At 36.4% G+C, this 26,981-nt stretch overlaps 1 protein-coding gene across 1 annotated transcript in view; it reads right to left on the bottom strand.

Moving 5' to 3' along the window:
* The window catches only part of EFCAB2 (EF-hand calcium binding domain 2), a 119,101-nt gene that overhangs the window by 44,317 nt on the left and 47,803 nt on the right, over positions 1-26,981 (bottom strand). The window contains exon 2 of the mRNA XM_059905282.1: positions 13,093-13,177. Coding sequence (XP_059761265.1) covers positions 13,093-13,177 — 85 coding nt within the window. The remainder of the gene's footprint in view (positions 1-13,092; positions 13,178-26,981) is intronic.

Raw genomic sequence — 26,981 nt, 5'->3', positions numbered from 1 at the left:
TAAATTAGGAGTTTGGGATTAACATATACACACTACTATATATAAAATAATCAACAAGGACCTACTGCATAGCACAGGGAACTCTACTCAATATTCTGTAATAACTTATATGGGAAAAGAATCTGAAAAAGAATAGATATATGTATATGTATAACTGAATCACTTTGCTGAAACTAGCACCTGAAACTAACACAACATTGTAAATCAACTATACTCCAGTATAAAATAAAAATTTAAAAAAGAAGAAGTGTATGAGTCAAATCACCAGCGTGTTAGGCTGCCAGAAGTGGAATTGAAGTGGAGTCACAGAGTGACTGCTGAAACACTAGTGCCCTGTGTTCCCTTAACAGCAACAAATGTCGCTCCAGTGAGCTAAGAGGCTTGAATGCACTGCAGTCAGTTTTTTGCTTATTCCTTATGATTATAAGAAATAATTACTTCTTATATCACTTATTTCCAAATAGATCCTTACAATACCCTTCAGTAACTAAGAAAACTTAAAAGATTATCGGTCCCATGCAACCTGAAAGAGTGCAACCAACAGAATGATGACAGGGAGCCAGATTTCCAAACATGCCTGTGGCTATCTGAGCAGACAGTAATGCTTCTTGGGTGTGTCCCCTCTAACTTTCAAAGCTAATGAAGATACTGCCATGAACTGTCCTTTGTTATGCATTTGCATCAAGTCTTCCACATTTAATAATGCTGACAGTTTTCAAATGGAAACCCATATTTTATTTCGATGTTAAAGAGAACAGGTTGAGGCCACAGAAGTACGAACTTGGAAGCCACAGAGGGTACACACCCAGAGGCCACAGGAATTATATGCCCAGAGGCCCCAGGAAGTACACTCCCTGAGACCACCGATACTCAGAGAGCCTCTGGCTCCCAATTTTTGTAGACACACAGCAAACCCTGCACCTGATCTAGATAATAACAATAAGTACAACAGACAGATACCTACAGTCCAGAGTCAAGAAAAGTTGACCTCCAAAGATAAAATACAAAAAGTCTTCTTTATAAAAACAGGCAATTAAGTACCCTGAACAGGATAGCCCGAACCCAAGTGTTATTTTTATGTCACAATGCCATCATATTAATCATCTTCCATCTATAAAGCCTGAGACATAGTTTACTGGGATACCTAGAACCCCACACCCCTTCTGATGCCCTCCAATACATTTATGCACTCAGCCTAAGATTAACTGGAGAACTACATCCATTCCAGACTCCTGAATGCCACTGAGAAGCCATGAAAATAAACTTCAGCACAGGTTTGACCCCATCCCATGAGAACATTATCATACTATGAATGTAACCATATGAGTAAAAAAAAAACAGGGAGGCAAGAAAATAATATATATGCATTTCCTTGTATATGCATAGCATATTTCTGGGGTGATCCCTAGAAACTAGTACTTTCATTGTTAATATAGTTTGGAGGGGTTTTGAATGGCTGGTGGAAGGGGCTTAGAGGGACTTTTCTCTGTACTTTGTTCTCTTTCAATTTTTAACCATGTGAATATATTAGCTATTCAAAAATATTTTTCAAAACAAATTTTAACTCCCTTTCCTGATTATTCTCTTCATATCCTGTAACTGTTTAAGATCCACTGCTCTCCCTCAAATCTTACTTTCTCCTTTAACATCTTTAACAAACTCTTCTTTCAATCTCACAGAGTGAGTTTCTGTCTTTGTTAAGACTTCTATAACAACATACCACAAACTGAGTGCTTATAAACAACATATGTTTATTTCTCACAGTTGGAGGCTAGGAAGTTCAAGATCATGGCACAGGCAGATTTGGTGTCTGGTGAGAATCTGCTTCCTAGTTAGCCATCTTTTTGCTGTAACCTTACATGGTGGAAGGGATGAACTAGTTCTCTGGTCTTTTTTATACGGCACTAATCCTAATCATGAGGGCTCCACCCTCATGACGTAATCACCTCCCAAAGGCCCCACCTTCAAACACTATCACACTGGGGGGTAGGATTTCAACACATGAAACTTGGGCGAACACAAACATTCAGACCATAGCAGTTTCTTATTTACCCTCTCCACCATCCTACTGTCAAAATTTAATTATGTAGATCAAAATACCCTATCTCCCAGCAACAATAATAAAAAATCTTCCTATTTAGGAAAAGGTAAAAAATAACTTGGGCTTACAGGATTTATTTTTTGGCATTCTAGGAAAGGGATAAAATCTTTGAACAATTCCACATGAATAATTTTAGCCTTGATACAATGGTAATGTAATATCACAAATAACCCAAATTTCCAAAATTAGGAGAATGAAAAATTATGAAATGCCTTGTAGCCATTAAAAATAATAATATAAATTTATAAAATGTCATTTAAATACAAAGTATTCAAGTATAAGCAAATGTTTTAAAGATGAAAGAACTCTTGGGATTAACATATACACACTACTATATATAAAACAGATAATCAACAAGGACCTACTGTATAGCACAGGGAACTCTACTCAATACTCTGTAATTACCTATATGGGAAAAGAATCTGAAAAAGAATAGATATATGTAATGTATATGTATAACTGAATCACTTTGCCATACACCTGAAACTAACGTAACATTGTAAATCAACTATACTCCAATATAAAATAAAAATTTAAAAAATAAAATAAAGACGAAAGAACTCAGGGAAAAATACCCATGAGCACTTACTGAAAAAAAAAGAAAAAACAAGAGAATCTAGACAACAGAAATAAATCAAGGAATTCAAGGATGGAGGAGGAAATGGTGGTTAGCAGAAATTCCATTGAACTGTGGGAAAAATATACTAAAAGATTGCATGAATACTAAAGTGTGAACATTCTACCTTGTCAATGTAAAAATATTAATAATAACATACCTAAGATAAACTGGGGCGGGGGGGGGGCTTGAGGGAGAAAAAGTAGAAGGAATTTTGAAAGTACTAACACCTTCATCTTCTACAGCAGGAAGTCAGCTGATACTTTTATATTTGAAATGGGTAGTTTTTTAAAAAAACACAGTGACTACAACCTCTTAATGTTTTTCTTGTTATCTTTTCTGAATTTAACATAATGTCTCTCATGGCTAACAAACATTTGAGGTTACAAAATTTCTTCAATTTAAATTAATTTTTTTCTTGTGTTACATTCAAGTAAAATTAATACTTTTATTTTTAAAGACCATGATTATTGTGATCTTATTTTTATAGGAATAGTCTCTTCCTTCATTTAATAAGTTTTATTGGTGATCTACTACGTGCCAAACACAGTTCTAGGTGCTGAAATACAGCAGTGAACAAAACAGACAGAAACCCCTGTCCTTGTGGAGATTATACACTAGACTTTTTTCTTCCATAATTTCTTTCTTTTTCCTTCCTTCCCTTTCCTCCTTCCTTCTTTCTTATTAACTCCCCACCCTTTTATCCACTTATCCTATTACACATGGATAAAAAAGATCTAGAATAATAGTTCTCTGACATTAATAATTGTTATTTCAAGAGGTAGAATTCGGGATAATTTTTTTAAACTTTAAGTGATTCTTTACTCACAGTTCATCAGAAGGACTATTACAAGCAAACCAGTTTTTTACAAAGCGACTTCAAAGTGAGACGGTGAAATAAGATATAAACCACTCTTTAAAAATATTTATTTTTATGTATAATTGTGAACTATTTCAGAGAAAAGTACAAAAAAAAATATTACAGGGAATTCCCTGGTGGTCCAGTGGTTAGGGCTCTGCGCTTTCACTGCCAAGGGCCTGGGTTCAATCCCGGGTCAGAGAAGTAAGATCCCACAAGCCACGCGGTGTGCCCCCATCCACCCCCCAAAAAAATTACAGACAGCCTTATATCCAATACCAAGATTTAACAGAAGTTAACATTTTGCCACATTTATTTGCTTCAGATTTTGCTCCCTAACAATAAAACATTGCAGAAACAACTAAAATTCCACTCTTCATCCCTCTCCCTCCATCTTCAGGTGCAACCACTCTTCTAAGGATAATGTTTATCACTCTCATGCATGTATTTGTCTTCATAAACAATAGACTATCACTTTGTACATTTAAAATTTACATTATGCAGTTTATCATAATGTTCACTTCCTTTTGCAGTATTTTAAACTCAACATTATTTTTGAAATTTATCCAAGTTACTCACGTAGTCTTATTTCATCATTTATCTTATTCATGTGTGTGAATTATCACTGTATGAATAAAATTATAAAAATTCATCCCCTATCAAGGGGTCTGTGGGTCCAACAATCCCATTCCTCTTTTAAAATATACTTTTCCATTCCACAAAATGCAGGCCCATTTACCTATGCAGTTTTTCAAAAGCTCTTTGAGTGGCCCCAAGCTTTCTCAGGTAATAATTGCTTGGGGAAAGTGTCCATGCCATTTCTCCACACTGCTCACACTTGTTACTACCTGATAAAAATGAATTGTGAAATGTTGTATTAACTTCTCTTCAAAAACAGTATTAAAAGTGAACAAGTTGGACTTCCCTGGTGGCACAATGGTTAGGAATCCGCCTGCCAAGGCAGGGGATACGGGTTCGAGCCCTGGTCCAGGAAGAGCCCACATGCCACGGAGCAACTAAGCCTGTGCGCCACAACTACTGAGCCTGTGCTCTAGAGCCCGTGAGCCACAACTACTGAGCCCATGTTCCACAACTACGGAAGCCCATACGCCTAGAGCCCATGCTCCACAACAAGAGAAGCCACCACAATGAGAAGCCCGTGCACAGCAACAAAGACCCAATGCAGCCAAAAATAAATTAATTAATAAATTTTTAAAAGTGAAGAAGTACAAGTAATATTTATGGCACCTCCAGTCCTCTTAGGAAGAGTTATTTCTAAATCATTACAAAAAGGTTCTTATTACCTATATCTTATTGAATTTTAGACAAGATCTAATACACTTAAGGTTCTTGCCAACTGCTTAAGAAACCTGTCTCCTTATCAGTAAAACAAATGAATACTGGGTGTTGCATGCCCCCAGAGACTCGTGCTGAGTTGAGATGAAAGCTGTGAAAAAAAGACTCTCTGCATTAGCAAAAGGATACCTGAGGCTGCTAGACTGCATAAGTTTGCCTAAAGACTAAAAAAACAAGGAAATATTAGGAAGAATCTCTTATAGATGTGGCAGGTATAAAATAAACACAAAATAGTGTGGAATACTAACAATAAGGTCACTCTGCAAAAGCACTGAAGCTTAGGAATGGCTCAGATGGATCTGGCTGGAGAAAACGGAAAGACTAGAACTTTTAAAACCAGCATTGGACTCTACCTCACTTTTGTTCACCAAATTCTTGAGTATCAATCTGTTCTGGAATTGATTAAAATTGAGTGTTTAAAAATATATGTTGATCTAACTTTATATACTTTTCAAAAGTCATATTTTTTCACTTGATACTCAATATTCTTGTGGCTTAAGTCATGCAGGTATTATTATTTCAATTTTATAAATAAGCAAAATGAAATAAAAAGAGGTGGCCTATTGTAAAAAACACTGATAGAACCAGCAACTGACTTTATTGACTTCTAGTGTACTTTTATTGCTAGAATCAAAGATGAAAAGAACATAGATTATAAAAAACTAGACATGGGGCTTCCCTGGTGGCACAGTGGTTGAGAGTCTGCCTGCCAATGCAGGAGACACGGGTTCGAGCCCTGGTCCTGGGCCCTGGTTGCCGCGGAGCAACTAGTCCCATGAGCCACAACTACTGAGCCTGCGCGTCTGGAGCGTGTGCTCCCCAACAAGAGAGGCCGCGATAGTGAGAGGCCCGCGCACCGCGATGAAGAGTGGCCCCCGCTTGCCGCAACTAGAGAAAGCCCTCGCACAGAAACGAAGACCCAACACAGCCAAAAATAAATAAATAAATAAAAACTAGATATGTTTGTGAACAAGATTAGAGCTACTTTCAAATTAAATTTATCAGCTACATGGAAAAATTAGCTTCCTTACTCCTTTTTTTTTGGTTGCGCTCTGCAGCTTACAGGATCTCAGTTCCCCAACCAGGGATTGAACCTGGGCCATGGCGGTGAAAGCACCAAATCCTAACCACTGGACCACCAGGAAACTCTCAAGCTTCCTTACTTTAGGGGTATTCCTTGTGGAGTGTGCCTTATTTTTTACCAAACTAGCTTTATTCAGGGTAAATTAAATTTATTCTGTTAAAACTACTCTAATGACTTTTGTTTGTTTCCAAAACTTAAATCCTTACTCACAAGGTGTGTCATATGATTAATTTTTCTAAAATTTCTGAATACATGAAAGTAGAAATAGTCAAAAAATAGATGGCATACATGTCACAGCCTAAGGCTAAGATCTTTCATGTATTAAAAGATAAATCACTAAATGGAAAAATGGGAAAAGGTCATGAACTGCCAGTTCAAACAAAGGGAAATACAAATTGTCTTTAGACATGCAAAAAGATGTCTATAATTAGGGAAATGAAAATTAACACTGAGTTTCTAATTTTCACATATCAGATTGGCAAAAGTTCCAAAGTTTGATAATTAAACTTTAAGAGGGAGTGGGGAAATAGGCATGCTTGTATAATGATGCGAGAGAATATATTGTCAAGATAGCAACACCTACCAAAAATATTCATGCAATTTGACATATTTCCAAGAATTTATCCTAGAGAAAAAGTCTCAGTTTTGCAAAATGACATGCATACTCAGATATTCTTTGCAACATGGACTGTTATAGCAAAAGCCTAGAAACAACCTAAATATCCATCAAGGGTAGATTAATTCAATATATTATGGTACATCCATATAATGAAATGAGGAAGCTCTTTATGTACTAATAAAGAATAGTCACCAAAATATATTTATAGGTGAAAAAAGCAAAGTGCATAGTGATTTATATAACATCTCACCACTTATGGTTAAAAATACACACACATCCTGCAACTCAATGTCAAAAAAACAAACAATCCAGTTTAAAAATGGGAAAAGGACTTGAGCAGACATTTCTCCAAAGAAGATGTACAAATGGCCAATAAGTACATGAAAATATGTTCAATATCATAATCATTAGGGAAATGCAAATGAGAACCACAAGATTCCACTTTATACCCACTGGGATGGTTATTTTAAAAAACAAAATGTATTGGCAAGTATGTGGAGAAACTGGAGCCTTGTGCTTCGCTGGTGGGAAGGTAAAATGGAACAGCCACTGTGGAAAACAGTACAGTGGTTTCTCAAAAAATTAAACATAGAACTACCACATGATCTAGCAATTCTACATCTGGTTACACAACCAAAGAATTAAAAGCAGGGACTTGAAAAGACAGTTGTGCATCAGTGTTCATGGCAACATTATTCAAATAGCCAAAAGGTGGAAACAACCCAAATGTCCATGGACAGATGGATGGATAAACAAAATGTGTTATATACACACAGTGGAATATTATTCAGCCTTAAGGGATGGAATTCTGATACATGCTACAACATGGATGAACCTTGAAGACATTATGCTAAGTCAAACAAGCCAGACACAAAAGGACAAATACTGTATGATTCCACTTACATGAGGTACCTAGTATACTCAAACTCATAAAGATAGAAAGTAGAATGGTGGTTGCCAGGAGCTTAGGAGAGGGGAGAATGGGGAGTTATTGTTTAAAGGGTATGGAGTTTCACTTTGGGAAAATAAAAAAGTTCTGGAGATGGATGGAAATAATGTGAATGTACTTAATACCACTGAACTATACACTTAAAAATGGTTAAAACGGTAAATTTTATGTTATGTATATTTACCACAATAAAAAATACATACATACATACACACACTTGTACTTGCATGGACTATCTCTGGAAGAATTAGAGAAACTTATAATAAATCTTGCCTTTAGAAACGGGAACCAGATAGCTAAGTGAAGAGATTTACCTATCACTATATATTCTTTGTACCTTTAGAATTTTACCCCATGTGTATATATTATCTATTCAAAAATATAATTTTCAATCACAGTTATTGATTGAAATCTGAACACAGAGCAGGAAAATGTATATAAGTCAAAATGTATTATGGTCTATGTTTTGTATGAGGAAAAATAAAAATGCCCCTAATTAATGCTACTGAAAACTTGCCTCAATGTTTTTCAAGGTGCAACCTTCAAAAACTATTTAACAAGGAAAATGGAAAATAAAATGAACTGCTTCAGAACTTAAAAGATCAAAACAGAACACCCAGATATAAGTAAAAATTCTTATGAGAGTAAAATATAACACTGTTAATCCAGATTAAATAGAGGAAAAACAAACCTAAATTATGTACTTCAAGAATATAAAGTAGAATAATAATACCAGTTAATATTGTTCTAAGCTTTAAATCCCAAACGAATTCATTCCAAGTTAATATTGTTCTAAGAGCTTTAAAAACGTCCACTGACAACAGTTGTTCTCAAACTTTTTGGTCTCGGAACCCCTTTTACACGCTTAAAAATTATTCAGACCCACAAAGAGCTTTTGTTTGTGTGAGTTATATTTATCTATATTTACCATACTAAAAAGTAAACCTCAAAGTTTAAAAATATTTATTTACTAATTCATTTAGAAATAATGATAAACCCATTATATGCCTACATAAATAAAATTTTTATGAAAAATAACTATATTTTCCAAAACAAAAAATAAATTTAATTAGAAAAATGGCACTGTTTTACATGTTTGCAAATCTCTTTAATGTCTGGCTTAACAGAAGGCAGCTGGATTCTCATATCTGGTTCTGCATTCAATCTGTTACAATACCACACATGTAGCTTTTGAAAAACTCCAATATACACTTGTGAAAAATGAGAATGAAAATAGCAAATACTGTCTCAGATTTTTTATGAAAATAGTTTTGGTTTTTCACAGACCCCTGAAAGAGTCCTGCGGATACACAGGGGTCTCCAAACCATTTTGAGAACTACTTACTTACATCAATCCTATGTGGCAAATGTGAAAACTGAGGCACAGAAAGAATAAATAAATTACAGTCACAAAGCTAGGAATGAACCCAGAAAGTCTGATTCCAATCCCCAGGGTTGCCCCTCAGAGCCAGGAGGAAAGCAGCAGGGGCCCGTTTCATAATGTTTTACATAATGATTAAAAAACACCCACTAGCTGCCTGGCAGTCACAATACCAGACCTCCACTCCACCTAATGTGCTAAAATTTCAAATTAACTCTTTTAATTCATGCAAAGCAGAGGTAAGGGGTGCCGGTCTGTCCTTCAAGGGAAACAGCGTCACTGAGGGATCAAGCACATTAGGGCAGGAATAGCCAAATGCCCTGGAAGCCTCTCAAGAAACAGCTGTCTCTTCCAAACTGAGCTATTATGTCTGTCTCTGGAACTCTTACTCCATTCAGACCCTTCCTTACACCATTCAATCTACACAGAATACTGCCTTCAATTCTTAATTAAAATGTTCAAAAAGAAGAGTAAGAAAGAGACTAGTTCTATCAGATAGTAAAGCATACTATAAATTGATAGCAATTAATATAGGATTGTCCTAGTATATATGATCAGGAGGTAAGGCAATAGATCAGAATACATAGCCTAAATTAGACTCAATTATAGAAAATGCAGTACATTATAAAGTGGATCTAATAATTCAAGAAGTAAATAAACTGAACTGTTTAGCAATTTGAAAAAAAAATCTATTTAGACCTTCACTTTTAATCATATGCCAAAATAAATTCTAGCTAGATGAACTGTTTTTACAAATACAGGAGCCTGCTGAGGCTGGGCAAGGCAGGACCAGACCTTATTCAGCACTGCATCCCCAGGCCTCTTCCAGGGCTGCGGCACAGCTGCCCCAAACAGAAGAAACTAATCTGAGTTTCAGCTCTGTGGCTAGCCTATTATTCGATCTTGGACAAGTCATTTTGCTTCTTGGTCCTTAATTTCTGATTTATAAAGAGTGGACAGGAATGACACCTGCAGCATGAGAACACTCACTGTAAACTTGAAAGTGCTACACAAATTAGCAGAAGGGGTATAGACTAGAAATTGCATTCATCCATGTTCCTACCACTCAGATATGCTTAGCATTAATATTTTAGTGCTAAAAACAATGCCAATTTTCTTAGTAACTTTATTTTATAAAGTAGACATTTTAAGAACATACACTTTTCCTCGGGGCCTCAGTACAATTATTTTAATTCTGAATGGGTAAACGATGCATCCCCTAAACATGTTTATTTCCCCTGAATTGGCCCTTCTATCAAAAAAAGGCCTGGCATCACTGCTCCAAGGGATTTGGGAAAGTTTCTCTTCACTGCCACTTTCAGGAAGCCTCAGAGCAGGAGACGAGCCCACGAAGTCCATGAAGGGTGGGGTGGAGGGGAGCAGGGAGGGAGGGGGCGGCACAGCCCAGCAAGACACCGAATTAGAGAAACGATGACGTGACCTTGAGCAAACTACCTTCTCCTAGTCTCCAAAAGCTGGAGATGCCAACCCTTACCGTACAAATAAAAAAGACTAAAATGAGGTAATGTACACAAAAACCCTTAGCACCCAACTATAGGTAGACGTCAGAGAGCAAGGCTTGAGTAAATGCTGGTTTCCCTTCTCTGTTCCCCCTCTCTTTCATAAAGCTATCCTGGTTCTTCTTGCACTTTCCCTGACTTCTCTGACAATACCTCTCCTCTCCTTCCCCAGGAGAACCCTTCCGCTCCAGTGAGAGGTCTGAGGTAAAGGCACGTGCTATCCATATATTTAGTAATTCAAATTGCAGGCAAGAGTGGAAAGCTCCCCACCCCATCCCAAAGCCTATCAACCACCACTACTGTGCCACCCAGTTTCCCGCTAGGATGCGCACACTACGGAGTGTCATTCACAATGCGCGCAGCGAGGCTGGCGCCACTTGGAGCTGTGCAGTGCTCAGCCCTGCACGTTACCCTCACACTTCCTTGACAATGGCGGAGCCAAGGCTCCCACAAGGGCGACTACAGTTGCAGTGCTCAAGTTAACTCCATTCTCTACCTTATCCACTGCAGTAAAGCCCATAAACATAGTTGAGGTACCAAACAAAACTTTGTAAGGTGTTACTATAAAGTAATGAAACTGACTGAACTTATCACTCTCCTTTCCTGCAATCGCACCTTGTACCTTCAGGTGTGAGAGACTAAGGAATACATATACAGTCAGCCCTCCGTATCCGTGGGTTCCACATCCGAAGATTCAACCATCCACAGATGTAAAATACTGGGGGAAAAAACCCCAGAAAGTTCCAAAAGCAAAATCTGAATTTGCCACATGCCACAGGCAACTATTTACATAGCATTTACACTGTATTAGGTATTATAAGTAATCAGAGATGATTTAAAATATACGGGAGGGACTTCCTGGTGGCGCAGTGGTTAAGAATCCGCCTGCCACTGCAGGGGACACAGGTTCGCACCCTGGTCCGGGAAGATCTCACATGCCGCGGAGCAACTAAGCCTGAGCGCCACAACTACTGAGCCTGCACTCTAGAGCCCGTGAGCCACAACTACTGAAGCCCACACACCTAGAGCCCGATCTCTGCAACGAGAAGCCACCACAATGAGAAGCCCACGCACCGCAACAAAGAGTAGCCCCCACTCACCGCAACTAGAGAAAGCCCGCGCGCAGCAACGAAGACCCAATGCAGCCATAAATAAATACACAAACAAATAAATAAATGAATAAATTTATATATAAAAAAATAAAATATACAGGAGGATGTAGGTAGGTAATATGCAAATTCTATGCCACTTTTTAAAAGGGATTTGAGCATCCCTAGATTTTGGTATCCTCAAGGGGTGAGGGGTTGGGGGTGAGTTGGGGAGGAGTGGGGGTGTGCCTTGGAACCAAGCCCTTGTAGATACCGAGGGACGACCGTAGCTACAATTTGTCATACATAAAACCTCCTATTGTTCATTCAGTTTAGCTCAAATTTAAAGCACTTAGTCCTGGGAGTTCCCTGGCAGTCCAGTGGTTATGACTCTGTGCTTTCACTGCTGAGGGGCTGGGTTCAATCCCTGGTCTGGCAACTAAGATCCCACAAGCCACGCAGGGGGAAAAAAAAGCACTTAGTCACTTCCCACTGTTTTGTTGGCCTCTGTACTACTAGTTTCTGACTCTTGAGATTGTGATCCCATCAAATACTCCTCATTCAGCTTGGTCTCCTGGAACAATGGTATCATTGCCTTTCTTTGATGTACATATGTGATATAGATTCTACAGCTTCTGTTATATGCATGTATAATCTCCTCTACCTTTTGCCTTTTGCCTCTTCTTTCCTCACACTATTCTTTGTCTCCTGTCCTCCATTCTAGATCTACCAGTATTCATGTCTTTTTCTCACCTTTTTATGTTCTTTTGGTTCTTTTGGTTATTTTACTTGAGGAGTGTATCATGTTTAAGTATTATTAATCCTTCTTTGTAATATCCCATTCATAGCTTGATTATACATACCTATGTATTTTATTTTTTTATTTTTTAAAATTTATTTATTTTTGGCTGTGTTGGGTCTTCATTGCTGCGCGTGGGCTTTCTCTAGTTGTGGCGAGCAGGGGCTACTCTTCCTTGTGGTGCGTGTGCTTCTCATTGCAGTGGCTTCTCTTGTTGCAGAGCATGGGCTCTAGGCACGCGGGCTTCAGTAGTTGCGGCACACGGGCTTAGCTGCTCTGCGGCATGTGGGATCTTCCTGGACCAGGGATTGAACCCGTGTCCCTTGCAATGGCAGGTGGATCCTTAACCACTGGGCCACCAGGGAAGTCCCCATACCTATGTATTTTAAAAGCAAATTCTGTGCATTCACCCAACAAATACACACTGAGTGCCAACTATGTGTCTAGTACTAAAGCTATAGTAGAGTCGGCCTCATTCACAGAATTTAGTCTATAGGTTAGAATAGGCAATGTGGATATATATTCTTTCCACCAGATTATGAAGAATAAGAAACAGTATTGATCCGAAGCAACAGATAGAAAAGACCTTTTACAGGGCACAGAAAAATAAGTACTTTAAATAGCATAATAAATCCAAAGAATGCAAAAAGAAGAGAACGAACCCTCTTCTACTTTACAAGTTGTATCAGCAATTTAGAATCAGAAGAAACATTTCCAAACCTCACATCCACTGTATTATTTGACTCATGGTCAAATACTTCAAAAGCTTCTTTGATTTTTTTGTGAAATTCTGCTACTGCTGTCTCTGCAAAAGAAAAAGTAAATAAAAATTATTTTAATTTTAAATTCAAAACAAAAATTTCAATAACTAGAAATTCTAGGAAGGAAGAACATGGCAGAACTCCTTCCTAATATTTTTTATTGGGCGGGGGAGAGGCTATGTAGAAGAATGTCTTTACGCTTAGGAGAGGCACACCGAACTCTTTAAGAGTGAAATGTTATGATGTTTGCAATTTACTTTTTTCCCCCCTTCCTAATATTCTTTTTTTTTTTAGTTGTTTTGTTTGTTTTTTTATACTGCAGGTTCTTATTAGTCATCAATTTTATACACATCAGTGTATACATGTCAATCCCAATCGCCCAATTCAGCACAACACCGTCCCCACCCCACCACAGTTTTCCCCCCTTGGTGTCCATATGTCTGTTCTCTACATCTGTGTCTCAACTTCTGCCCTGCAAACCGGCTCATCTGTACCATTTTTCTAGGTTCCACATACATGCGTTAACATACGATATTTGTTTTTCTCTTTCTGACTTACTTCACTCTGTATGACAGTCTCTAGATCCATTCACGTCTCAACAAATGACTCAATTTCGTTCCTTTTTATGGCTGAGTAATATTCCATTGTATATATGTACCACAACTTCTTTATCCATTCGTCTGTTGATGGGCATTTAGGTTGCTTCCATGACCTGGCTATTGTAAATAGTGCTGCAATGAACATTCAGGTGCATGTGTCTTTTTGAATTACGTTTTCTCTGGGTATATGCCCAGTAGTGGGATTGCTGGGTCATATGGTAATTCTATTTTTAGTTTTTTAAGGAACCTCCATACTGTTCTCCATAGTGGCTGTATCAATTTACATTCCCACCAACAGTGCAAGAGGGTTCCCTTTTCTCCACACCCTCTCCAGCATTTGTTGTTTGTAGATTTTCTGATGATGCCCATTCTAACTGGTGTGAGGTGATACGTCATTGTAGTTTTGATTTGCATTTCTCTAATAATTAGTGATGTTGAGCATCTTTTCATGTGCTTCGTGGCCATCTCTATGTCTTCTTTGGAGAAATGTCTATTTAGGTCTTCTGCCCATTTTTGGATTGGGGTGTTTGTTTCTTTAATATTGAGCTGAATGAGCTGTTTATATATTTTGGAGATTAATCTTTTGTCCGTTGATTCGTTTGCAAATATTTTCTCCCATTCTGAGGGTTGTCTTTTAGTCTTGTTTATGGTTTCCTTTGCTGTGCAAAAGCTTTGAAGTTTCATTAGGTCCCATTTGTTTACTTTTGTTTTTATTTCCATTACTCTAGGAGGTGGATCAAACAAGATCTTGCTGTGATTTATGTCAAAGAGTGTTCTTCCTATGTTTTCCTCTAATAGTTTTATAGTGTCCAGTCTTACATTTAGGTCTCTAATCCATTTTGAGTTTATTTTTGTGTATGGTGTTAGGGAGTATTCTAATTTCATTCTTTTACATGTAGCTGTCCAGTTTTCCCAGCACCACTTATTGAAGAGACTGTCTTTTCTCCATTGTATATCTTTGCCTCCTTTGTCGTAGATTAGTTGACCATAGGTGCGTGGGTTTATCTCTGGGCTTTCTATCTTGTTCCATTGATCTATGTTTCTGTTTTTGTGCCAGTACCATATTGTCTTGATTACTGTAGCTTTGTAGTATAGTCTGAAGTCAGGGAGTCTGATTCCTCCAGCTCCATTTTTTTCCCTCAAGACTGCTTTGGCTATTCGGGGTCTTTTGTGTCTCCATACAAATTTTAAGATGATTTGTTCTAGCTCCGTAAAAATGCCATTGGTAATTTGACAGGGATTGCATTGAATCTGTAGATTGCTTTGGGTAGTATTGTCATTTTCACAATATTGATTCTTCCAATCCAAGAACATGGTATATCCTAATATTCTTAATGTATCATTTGGCATGTTTAACTTCCTCTAGAGATCTCAAAGAATGGAGCTTTTTTTTAAACTTTTTTACTGAGGCATAATACACAAACAAGAAAGTACCAAAGGTGCACTGATCTCAAGTACACAGCTTACTGAGTTTTTATATATATATATAGTCATAGAGCTGAACTACCACCCAGATCAAAATATAGAACATTCCCAGCACCAGCCTATCTTCCATCTCAGTTTGGGTAGATCCTAGCCTGAGAAGCAGAAGGAATCCAATGCCACAGATATTGTGTTTCTCTAGTGTGTCCACCTGTCTTGCTTTACTCTATGCTTGAGGAGGATGGAAATTGGGGAGTGGGAGGCATACAAAAGCAACATGTTACACTCGCTCAAAAAACTTTCAAACTAGTTTTGAGACTAAAACTTACTTAGATGAAACAATTAAAACTTCATTTATTCAGTAAATATCGATTGAGTACCTACTATGTACCACACACTATTCTAAGTGCTATGGTTAGAGCAAGGAACAAAATAGACAAAAATTCCTGCCTCCGTGGAGCTATTTTGTGTGTGGTGGGGGAGATACATAAGCTTATACACACTTGGTAAAATACACAGTAAGTCAAATGGTGCTAGAAAAAATAAAGCAGGGAAGGGACATGGGCGCTGGCAATGTGGGTAGGGGAGAATGGGATGGGATGGTGGTTTGGGAAGGCCTACCTAAGTGATAAGGTGACAGCTGCACAGACCAGAAGGAGGAGAAAGAGCCAGCCTTGTAAATATCTGCAGGAAGAGTTTTTAGCCAGAGAGAACAAGAAAAGCAGAATGGTAGGAAATAAGGTCAGAAAGGTATGAGTTTGGGGGTGGGGACAGATTCTATAAGGGCTCTGCAGGCTACTTTAAGGACGGTGTCTTGTACTTTGAAAGAGGTGAGAAACCACTGGAGGGTTCTAAGCAGCGAAGTGACATGGTCTGGCTTCTATTCACTTTGGCTATTATGTTAAGAATACCCTGGAAAGGAACAAGGATAGAAGAAAAGAGACCAGTTAGGAGGATATTGCTATATTCTAGATGAGAGAATATTGTACTTACTATTTGAAAAACAAATAGTTTTTCTAGAAAAAGTGGAAAGGGAGAGATTAAGTATGAGTTTAGATAATTATTTTAATTATAAATATATTCCCTTTACCCTAACATAACCACTAACATAACATTTTGCTGTATTTTCCTTTCTTCGTACACAACCTTTTATAACTACCATTCATTCTCCTAACTACTTCACTGAAATGTTTTATTTTTCCAGGTTGCAACATAACCTTCAATTCTGAACAGTAACAAAGGAATGTAATAATTTATTGATAGTGTTAATTTTTCTTTATTATAATAAATAACATGGCAGCAAACTTCCACTAGTTTAATAAGCAAATAAATGTTATCTCATTATTTAAATTTATGGCTCTTTGCTTACAAGTAAGTCTAAATAATGATCCTTTATGCTTGTTTACCACCTCTATTTTCTATGTTATGAATTGTCTGTTCATGTTCTCTGCTCATCCCTACTGCGATTTTCTGTTTTTTCTTAACAATTTGTATGAGCTCTTTAAATAATAAAGACTTAACCCTATGTCATGATTATTGAAAACAATTTTCCAGGTCAGTTGTTTTCATTTGTTTTCCTAAAATGAAAACAGTTCCATCTCCTTTATGATCACCAAAATCAAACATGATTACTGAAGAAAAAAAAAGTGAAAGAAGTTTAGATTAAGTTAAAACCACTTCAAATCCTACCATGCAGAGTTAACTACTCTTAATGTTGTCCTCTAATTTTTCACTCAACAATAAACTGTGAGCATCTTTTTATTCTCAAAATTTATTACATTATAATTTTTAGTGTCTGATATTCCATTATAGAACTTTATTATAATTTATTAAACCAACTCCCTAATTGTAGACATTTAGGTAGTTCCCAATTTTTTTGTTTTTACAATAATTCTTGAGTGAACCATTCTTCCCAATTCGTCTTTGTGCATTTGTCTTATTATCTCGCTGAAATACAATAAGTTGAATTTGTGTTAGATATTGGGAAGGCTCTTATTAGTCTTAATAGTACCTTGGAAAAATCTCACTGGTTATAATACTGCCATTGCACAAAGCTGATGTTTGGTTTTTAAATTTAAGATTATTTTTTAAAGTACATTATCTTTTATTTCTATTTTAGTCACATCTGTTAAGATTTCTTCTCATCCTTTAAAGTTTAGAAACATATCCTTTGAAAGGACCACCAAAAGAGGGAGAAAATCATCCTTTTTCTATAGGTTTGGTGAATACTCAATTCTATTTTCGTCTACAATTTAAAAATATACTTACTCTTAAATCCATCTGAAAGTTATTTTGTCATGATTCAAAGTGAAAGATTAATTTCTAATCTTATTTTAGTAATTTTTAATTTACTAAGCACTTGAGTTTTCCTCCTACTTTATAATGTGTTATAATCCTTTATGTGATGGAGACTAGTTCTATTGTCTATTCTATCAATTCCATTCTGAATTGCATTTCTAGTCTTACACCATTACCATCCTATTATACTTATTACCACTGTTATTGGCCTTCTTTTAGGAATGTTCTTTAATATTCTCACCCGTGTATTCTTCCGAATGAAATTTAGAAATCCAAATAAAATTTAGAAATTCCAAATAAAACACCATTGGGAGTTTTACTGCTATTGCAATGAGGCTGTATGTTGAGAAAGAATTAACATTTTAAAATAGTTTTTGGACTTCCCTGGTGGTGTAGTGGTTAAGAATCTGCCTGCCAATGCAGGGGACACGGGTTCAAGCCCTGGTCAGGGAAGATCCCACATGCCACGGAGCAACTAAGCCCGTGTGCCACACCTACTGAGCCTGCTCTCTAGAGCCTGTGAGCCAGAACTACTGAGCCCACGTGCCACAACTACTGAAGCCCGCATGCCTAGAGCCCGTGCTCCACAACAAGAGAAGCCACCGCAATGAGAAGCCCGTGCACCACAAAGAAGAGTAGCCCCCCGCTCACCTCAACTACAGAAAGCCCGTGCACAGCAACGAAGACCAAACACAGCCAAATAAATAAATAAATTTATTAAAAAATAATAATAATTTTCACATCTAAGAGATACATATTAGCTATATAGCCTGTTTTTAATCTCTAAGTTAAATGTTATGTATTATGGCTTTCCTCATATAAGCCACACACAAATTCTCCAAGAAGATTACGCCTCAGTATTTAAGGAATTTTGTGGATATATGAAGGAATCTTTTTGGAAACCTTGGAAATTCTAGAAGTTGAGGTAAATATTGATTTCTAAAAATTTGCTGTTGATCTTATATCCATCTATTTCCCGAAAATTTTATTTTCATAATCCCTTTTCAGTAGATTATTTTGTATTTTCTGATAATTTATGTTGTCTCTTCTTTCCAAAATGCATACTTCTTATTTCTCCTTCATGACTTATGACACTGGCCAGAACTACCAAAACAAATTTAATTCATAAAATGATAATGATAATCCTTGCTTTTTAAAAACATTAATAGATTAGAATACTGGTCTTTTACCAGTAAATATAATGCTGACTTGTGTTTTGAAATAGGTATTACTAATAAATCTAAGGCAGTATTCTTCCATTCCTGTGCCTACATTTTTATATTAAAAACAGTTACTAACTTTTAACAACCTCTTATCAATATTTTCTAAGTTTTCTAAAATGTGTTCTGTTTCACACTCATTCCGCAAGGTGCTTCTCAATAAAAGGATTCAATGATCAAAAATGTCTGGGAGGGACTTCCCTGGTGGCGCAGTGGTTGAGAATCCGCCTGCCAATGCAGGGCACACGGGTTCGATCCCTGGTCCAGGAAGATCCCACATGCCACAGAGCAACTAAGCCCATGTGCCACAACTACTGAGCCTGCACTCTAGAGCCCACAAACCACAAATACTGAAGCCTGAGTGCCTGGAGCCCGTGCTCCGCAGCAGGAGAGGCCACCGTGGTGGGAGGCCCGTGCACCGCAGCAAAGAGTAGCCCCCGCTCGCCAGAACTAGAGAAAGCCCGTGTGCAGCAACAAAGATCCAACGCATCCAAAAATTAAAATAAATAAAAATAAAAAAAGTCTTTGAGATATTCTAAAGAAACTTGTTAACTTTAATGCAGCATTTTCCAAATTTACTGGATCATGGAATCTCCTTTTTCCAATTGTCATCTGTCAGGAATAAATAATGCTTTAATTGACATTTGGAACTTTTCTAACTCAGGAATCCTCACCCATTGGACACAGGTATGATGTGAATGGATTACAGGGGCATCCAAAAATACTGATCCTCTCATTTCTCAGTGTGGCCAGGTCGAGGTTGGGCAGCAAAACGCAACTATTCCAGGGCTTCCTAGCAGGAGGCTCAAAGCAGTACAGGATCTGATGGCAAGTACCTTGGTCACACAGGTGGCAAGCGCAACAAATGCTATCAGGTACCCACTGCTCCACACTTGCCATGAAGGTGATCTACCACATGGGCTCCTATTTCAGAAGCCAGAAATCAAATGCACCACTGCTCACCATGGACAAGGAACCCATGGAGCCACTGGAATAGTTCGTGTTCCACATGTCCATGGAACATAATATGTAATCCAGTGTTGGGACTGAGGAGGCTTGTGGCTCTAAGAAACAGCCCCCAATCCTTATCTTCACATATATTGGCTAATTTTATCCCTGTGCAGCTGATGTGCCCTTTTAGTATCAGCCAAGCCTGCTTCATGGCTCTAACAACACATACATGTTATATAAATTAAATCTTCACCATTATTTTTAAATAACTGATATGAGAAAGTTCAACTGGATTAAAAAACCATTTGCATTATATCACAAAATTTTCTAAGTTATATTTATTAATTAAAGGAGGAGTCTTTGACAGAAACAAACTCACAGATATAGAGAACAAACTAGTAACTAGTGGTTATCAGTGGGGAGAGGGAAAGGGTGAGGGGTGAGACAGGGCTATAGGATTGAGAGACACAAACTACTATGTATAAAATAAATAAGCAACAAGTATATATTATACAGCACAGGGAAATATGCCATTATTTTGTAATAACTTTAAATGGAGTATAATCTATAAACACTGAATCACTATGTTGTACACCTGAAACTAATGTAATACTTTAAATCAACTACACTTCAATTTAAAAAGGATACATTTTTGAGATTAGAAATATAATTTCAACTGTTTTAAATTTTTTAGTGGTTGAGAAAAATACTTTTACATTTTTACATAAAGTTTCCCATTGGTAATAAACTATCAAAAATTGAGGAGCTTATATTTAAAAATCTGATCAGGAATTGAAAAAAGTCATCCCTCGAATCCACAGGGAGATTGGTTCCAGGACCCACGGATACCAAAATCCGAGGACACTCAAGTTCCTTATATAAAATGGCATAGTATTTGCATATAACCTACACACATCCTCCCATATATGCTAAATCACCTCTAGATTACTTATCATATCTAATACAATGTAAATGCTATATAAATAGTTGCCGGGCACACTGCAAATTCAAGTTTGAATCTGAAATTGAAAGCTTCGTATTGTAAACAACTCTATACCCATCACCTGTATCAAACTATGACTAATATTTTGCCATTTTTTGCTTCTTCCCTATGTCTCTGTCTCTAAGTAAATTGCAGACATTACAATTATTCATCCCTGAATACTTCAACATGCATCTCCTAAAAATAAGGACATCCTCCTACGTAACCTCAATATAATTATGACATCCTTAAAAATTAACAAAAATTCACTAAGATCATCTAATATCTATTCAATATATAAATTTCTAAATTGTACCATAATGTCTTTTTTAATAGTTATTTTTTCAACTTACACTCTAATTAAAGTTTATGTACTACATTTGGTTTTAATATTTTTTGGTCTCTTTTAAACTACAACAGTCCTTCATCCTTCCCTAGTCTCCTATCCCCCTATGATATTAGCTTGTGGAAGAGACCAGGCTATGCAATGTCTTATAAAATGTCCTACGTTCTGGACTTGTCTGATAGCAGTTCTTGTTTCACCTTCATGTTAAAAAACTACTTCTCCATTAAGTTTCATTCCTTCAGGACATATCACCTGCTATGCCTTCTCATTGCTGTCTTTTACTGAGTCTCTGATCACTTTCCTCCAAATTTATCACCCCAACTAATTCAGTTTCCAACAACCCATCCTCACAGTTCTATTTGATCATCAACACCTTTTGATTCCACTTATTAAAGTCTTTTAAAATCTGTCTCCCTCCTTCCATTTCCACTGCCACTGCTTAAGTTTAGACCTTCATCACTTCTGAACTGGATTAATACAGTCACTTCCTGTCTTTTTGCCTTCAGTCTCCTTTCCCTCCATTCCCATTCCATCCTTGAAACCATAGTCCACATTTTGCTAGGATGATCTTTCTAAAACAAAACTTTGCTCATATGACTTCCTGGTTTAAAATCTTTCAATGGTTCCCAACGTCTTTAAAAAAAAAAACATTCAGTCTCCTTAATCAGGTACACAAATCCCTTTACAACCTTGCCCCCTTTTTATCTCAAAAATGCCATTTCTCAGCACGTTCCCATACAGATTCTCCACTTTGAAACTCTTTGTAGTTTTTCAATTAATATCCTTTTTCATTGTCATTGTGATTGATAGTCCTTCTGTATGGAACAGTCCTCTCCTTTTTCCGGGCTAATTCTACTCATCATTCAAGGCAGTTTAAGAGTAACACACACCTTTCTGAAGGCTACCCTCATCCTCTTTTTCAATTAGGTACCCTCCTATGTAATCATGTAGCATCCATGGATATCTCTATTATAATACTATATCAAAATGTGTTGTAATCAGTGGTTTACTTATTTGTCTCCCCTTCCATACTTGTAAATACCTTGAGAACAACTTTGACACTGCCTGGAACATACTAAAATCTCAATAAATGCTTACTAAATAGTTAATAATTGCATGTGAGATAATCCATATCCCATTTGGTTATGACAATTCACAATTTCCCTTTTTGGTGTTTTGTTGGGTATTAACAGAATTATATTTATTTCCTTCATATAATGAAACTAGGTAACCTTTAATTTTTTTTCTATGTTATAGAACAATTTGTATAACAAGAGAATTATCTGTTGGGTAAGAAATTGGCAAGGAAAGAATTAAGGTAGTATAACAAAATGACAGACAGTAAAATGCAGTGTTTGACAAATTTAGCAATATATTAAAAGGATAACACATCATGACCAAGTGGGATTTATTCCAGGGACACAAGATTGGTTCAACATACAAAAATCAATCAAAGTTACATACCACTTTAATAGAATGAAGGCAGAAAAGCCACATGATTAGGACAATTGATATAGAAAAAGCATTTGACAAAATTCAACACCCTTTCATGATAATAATATTCAGAAAACTAGGAACAGAAGGAAACTTCCTCAACATGATAAAGGCCTTATATGAAAAACCCACAGCTAATATCATTTTCAATGCTGAAAGACAAAGCTTTTCCTGTAAGATCAGGAATAAGACAAAGATGCTCTCTTTTGCCTCTTCTATTCAACATAGTATTGGATGTTCTAGCCAGATGATCTGGGCAAGAAAAAGAAATAAAAGGCATCCAAGTTGGAAAGGAAGAAGTAAAATCATCTCTGTTCACAGATGATATAATCTTATATGTAGAAAACCCTGACTCTGCCAAAAAAAACAAAAAACAAAAAAACAAACAAAAACAAACAAAACCTGATAGAGCTAATAAACACATTCAGCAAAGTTGCAGGATATAAAATCAACACACAAAAATCAGTCACATTTCAATACAATAAAAATTTCAACACAATAAAAACAAACAATCTGAAAAGGAATTTTTAAAATTCCATTTATAATATCACAAAAATATCAACCCCAAAAATACATAAGTTGGACATCATCAAAATTAAAACTTATGTGAATCAAAGGACACTACCAAAAGAGTGAAAAGACAACCCACAGAATGAGAGAAAACATTTGTAAAGCATTTATCTGATAAGGAATTAATATCCAGAATATACAAAGAACTCCTATAACTAAACAACAACAGAAAAACCAACCCAGTTAAAAAATATGAAAACTTTGAATAGCCATTTCTCAAAAGAAGTTATACAAATGGCTTATTAGTACCTGAAAAAATGCTCAACATCACTAGTCATCAAATGCAAATCAAAACCACAATGAGATAATACTTCATGCTCATTAGGATGTCTATTATAAAAACAGAAAATAACAAGTCTTGGTGAGGATGTGGAAAAACTGGAACTATTGTGCATTGCTGATGGAAATATAAAATGGTACAGCTAGGGACTTCCCTGGTGGCGCAGTGGTTAAGAATCCATCTGCCAATGCAGGAGACACGGGTTCGATCCCTGGTCCGGGAAGATCCCACATGCCGTGGAGCAACTAAGCCCGTGCGCCACAACTACTGAGCCTACGCTCTAGAGCCCACAAGCCACAACTACTGAAGCCCGCATGCTGCAACTACTGAAGCCCGCACGCCTAGAGCCTATGCTCTGCAACAAGAGAAGCCACCACAATGAGAAGCCCACGCACCGCAATGAAGAGTAGCCCCCACTCTCCACAACTAGAGAAAGCCCGTGTGCAGCCAAAAAAAAAAAAAATGGTACAGCTGCTGTTGTGGAAGACAGTAGAGTAGTTCCTCAAAAAATTAAAATCTAATTACCATACAACCCAGCAATTCCACTTCTGGGTATACATCCAAAAGAATTGAAAGCAGTGTCTCAGCAGGTATTTGTACACCAATGTTCATAGCAGCATTATCCACAGTAGCCCAAAGGTGTAAACAACCCAAATAGCCATTGACAGATAGATGCATAAGTGAAATGTGGCATATATATACAAGTGGAATATCACTCAGTCTTGAAATTAAACTATGACACGTACTACAACATGGATGGACTTTGAAGATGTTATGCTAAGTGATATAAGCCAGATATAAAAGAACAAATACTGTATGATTCCAATTATATGAGGAACCCAGAATAGTCAAACTCATAAAAACCGAAAGTAGAATGGTGGTTGCAAGGAGCTGGGAGGAATTTGCCAGAAGCTGGGAGGAATGGGGAGTTATTGTCAAATGGGTACAAAGTTTTTGCTTGGAATGAGGAAAAGTTTGGGAAATGGATAGTGGTGATAATTGCACAGCACTGTGAATGTACTTAATGTCACTGAATTGTGCATTTTTAAATGGTTAGAATGGTTTTTTAAAAATCCTAAAAATCAAAGTTAGAAAGAAAAAAGAACCCACCATTCTAATGAAATTGTTCTAAAATTGATAGTGGTAATGGGTGCACATATCTGTGAATATATTAAAAACAAATGAATTGTATATTTCAAAAGCATGAACTGCATGGTATGTGAATTATATCTTAATAAAGTTGCTATTAAAAAAGATGGAAGGGATATTATAATTCTTACACTCACAGGGAAGATAATTATGTAAGTAAACATTTCTCTTATTCTAATAAATAATGTGTGTATTTTTTTAAGTTACTAAAATTAAATATTAAAAAATATATATATGCCAATTAATGCAACTTTTAACAATTTTGTGAAGGCAGCCCATTTTATTTCTTCCTTCCCAATCTAAACTTTTATTTCCTCTTCTTGTTTCGTTCCATTAGCTAGCTGTCTTAGTCTACTTGGGCTGCTGTAACAAAGTATCACAGATTTGGTATTTTATAAATAACAGAAGCTTATTTCTCACAATTCTGGAGTCTGAAAGTCTGAAATCAGGGTGTCAGCGTGGTTCGGTGAGGGTTCTCTTTCAGGTTGCAGACTTATCATTGTAGCTTCACATGGTGGAAGGTGCTAGGGAGCTCTGTGGGATCTTTTTTATAAGAGCACTAATCCCACACGAGTGACCTAATCACTTGCCAAAGGCCCCAACTACTAATACCATCACCTTTGGGAGTTAGAATTTCAACATGTGAATCTGGTGGGGGACACAAAAATTCAGACCATAGCACTAGCACTTACAGTATCTTGTTGAAAAGGTGTGGTGAGATGGGACATCCTTGCCTTGTTCCTGTTCTTAGTGGGAAAGCTTCAAGTTTCTCACCATTAAGTCTGATGTTAGCTGTAGATTTTTGTAGATGTTCTTTATCAAGTGGAGGAAGTTCCCCTCTATTCCTAGCTTACTGAGAGTTTTTAACATGAATGGGTGTAGGATTTTGTCAAATGTTTTTTCTGCATCTATTGATATGAATGTGTGATTGTTCTTTTTTGGTCTGTTGATGTGATGAATTACATTAACTGACTTTTGAATGTTGAAGCAGCCTTGCATACCTGGGATAAATCCCACTTGGTTGTGATGTATAATTCTTTTTATATATTGTTGGTAGCTGACAATGCTACCTGAAAGAGTAAACCCAGAGCTCAAGAAGAAAATAGCACCTATGGTATTTCAAAACAAGTAAGAAAAACAGATCTTAAATACAGTAGACACCACAGTAAATAATACACTTCATTCTAATTCAAATGTTTTGTTGGTTATAAAATTAAAGGGCATACATATTTTAGAGAATAAAGTGGGTTTAACAATTCTAATACTCCTTCTGAATACTATTATCCAAGGTTCCAGGTAGTTAAGCCAACCGACAAGCTAAAACGAAAGCATCACTTTCCTTTTCTTGCCCTTTTCTGACTAGTGATCTTTTTTTTGAAGTATCCCTGACTTCTTTTATTTATTTAGATTCTTCATCTTGAATATAAAAAAGCCAGACTGTGTATATTATTGCCAAAATATAAGATCTGGCCTCATCATATAGGGCTAAAATACCATAGTAACAAGTCAGAAAGCTATTAAACTATTTTCATGTTGACAGCCTAATGGAAGCTTTAAAAAGTTATACTGTTGTCAGAAAAAATATATTTAAACTATTCAAATTAAATGAAAGTACAACAATGTGTCTTTGCAACAATGGATGTGAATGTTTGCCAAAAATATTTGGCAACTTACATTGTTCAAATCAATATTTCAAAACAACAATGGAAATAATGTCTCTGATTTTAAAATATTTTATGGAAAAATAACTTCTATCAGGAAAAAATCTTTAGGATTATTAGAATATAACAAATGAGGTACTTAAGGAAATGATTATATTTTAAGAAATAGATTTTTTTTACCTATAAGTTTATTAAAATTAAATGTAATGTGATCAAGTGTGTTATCACGAATTTTTAAAAGTATCTTTGTAATCAAAGTACTTCTCTCTATAAATTTGTGTGTATGTAACATTATTGTAAGTTGGTACTAATTTAACTTAAGTTGGCCCATTATGTGCTCATTAGTTATTAACACACCAGATAAAGATTTTAGGCAAATTTTTGAGAAACTTCCATGAAGTGTTTGGCTGATGACATATTTAGGTCATTAGAGAAAAAAAAATCAATTAAAAACCTCAGAATGTAGAATGGAAAGAAAATTTAGAAGTCATGTAGCCCTTTCAACTAATGGGAAAATTCCCTCTGAAATGTGTTTATGTGGTCATGGATCAGGGTTTGGTTTATTGTTCTGTACTGTCGACTAAGCACTTATTTTTGTTTTTGTTTTTAAGAAGCATTGCATTGACCAAGGCTACCATTAATGAAAAATGTGTTTACATAGGTCTTTAAAAAGAAACAAAAAAAGATCCATACACAGTTCTCCTTCATAAGGCACAAAGTCTCATTTAAACTTAACTCTTTATTAGTCATATCAATAGAAAAGTAAAGTCATAATTCATAAATGTGCTCTGGAAATAACAAATCTCTTGCTATAGAATATGTTTAAACTATAACTTTAACATATGTCAAAAAATGCTTGGGAATTCCCTGGCAGTC

The sequence above is a fragment of the Balaenoptera ricei genome, chromosome 1 (genome assembly GCF_028023285.1).
Source record: "Balaenoptera ricei isolate mBalRic1 chromosome 1, mBalRic1.hap2, whole genome shotgun sequence".
In the NCBI taxonomy this organism is placed as follows: domain Eukaryota; kingdom Metazoa; phylum Chordata; class Mammalia; order Artiodactyla; family Balaenopteridae; genus Balaenoptera; species Balaenoptera ricei.
This window is presented reverse-complemented; position numbering and strand designations above follow the sequence as displayed.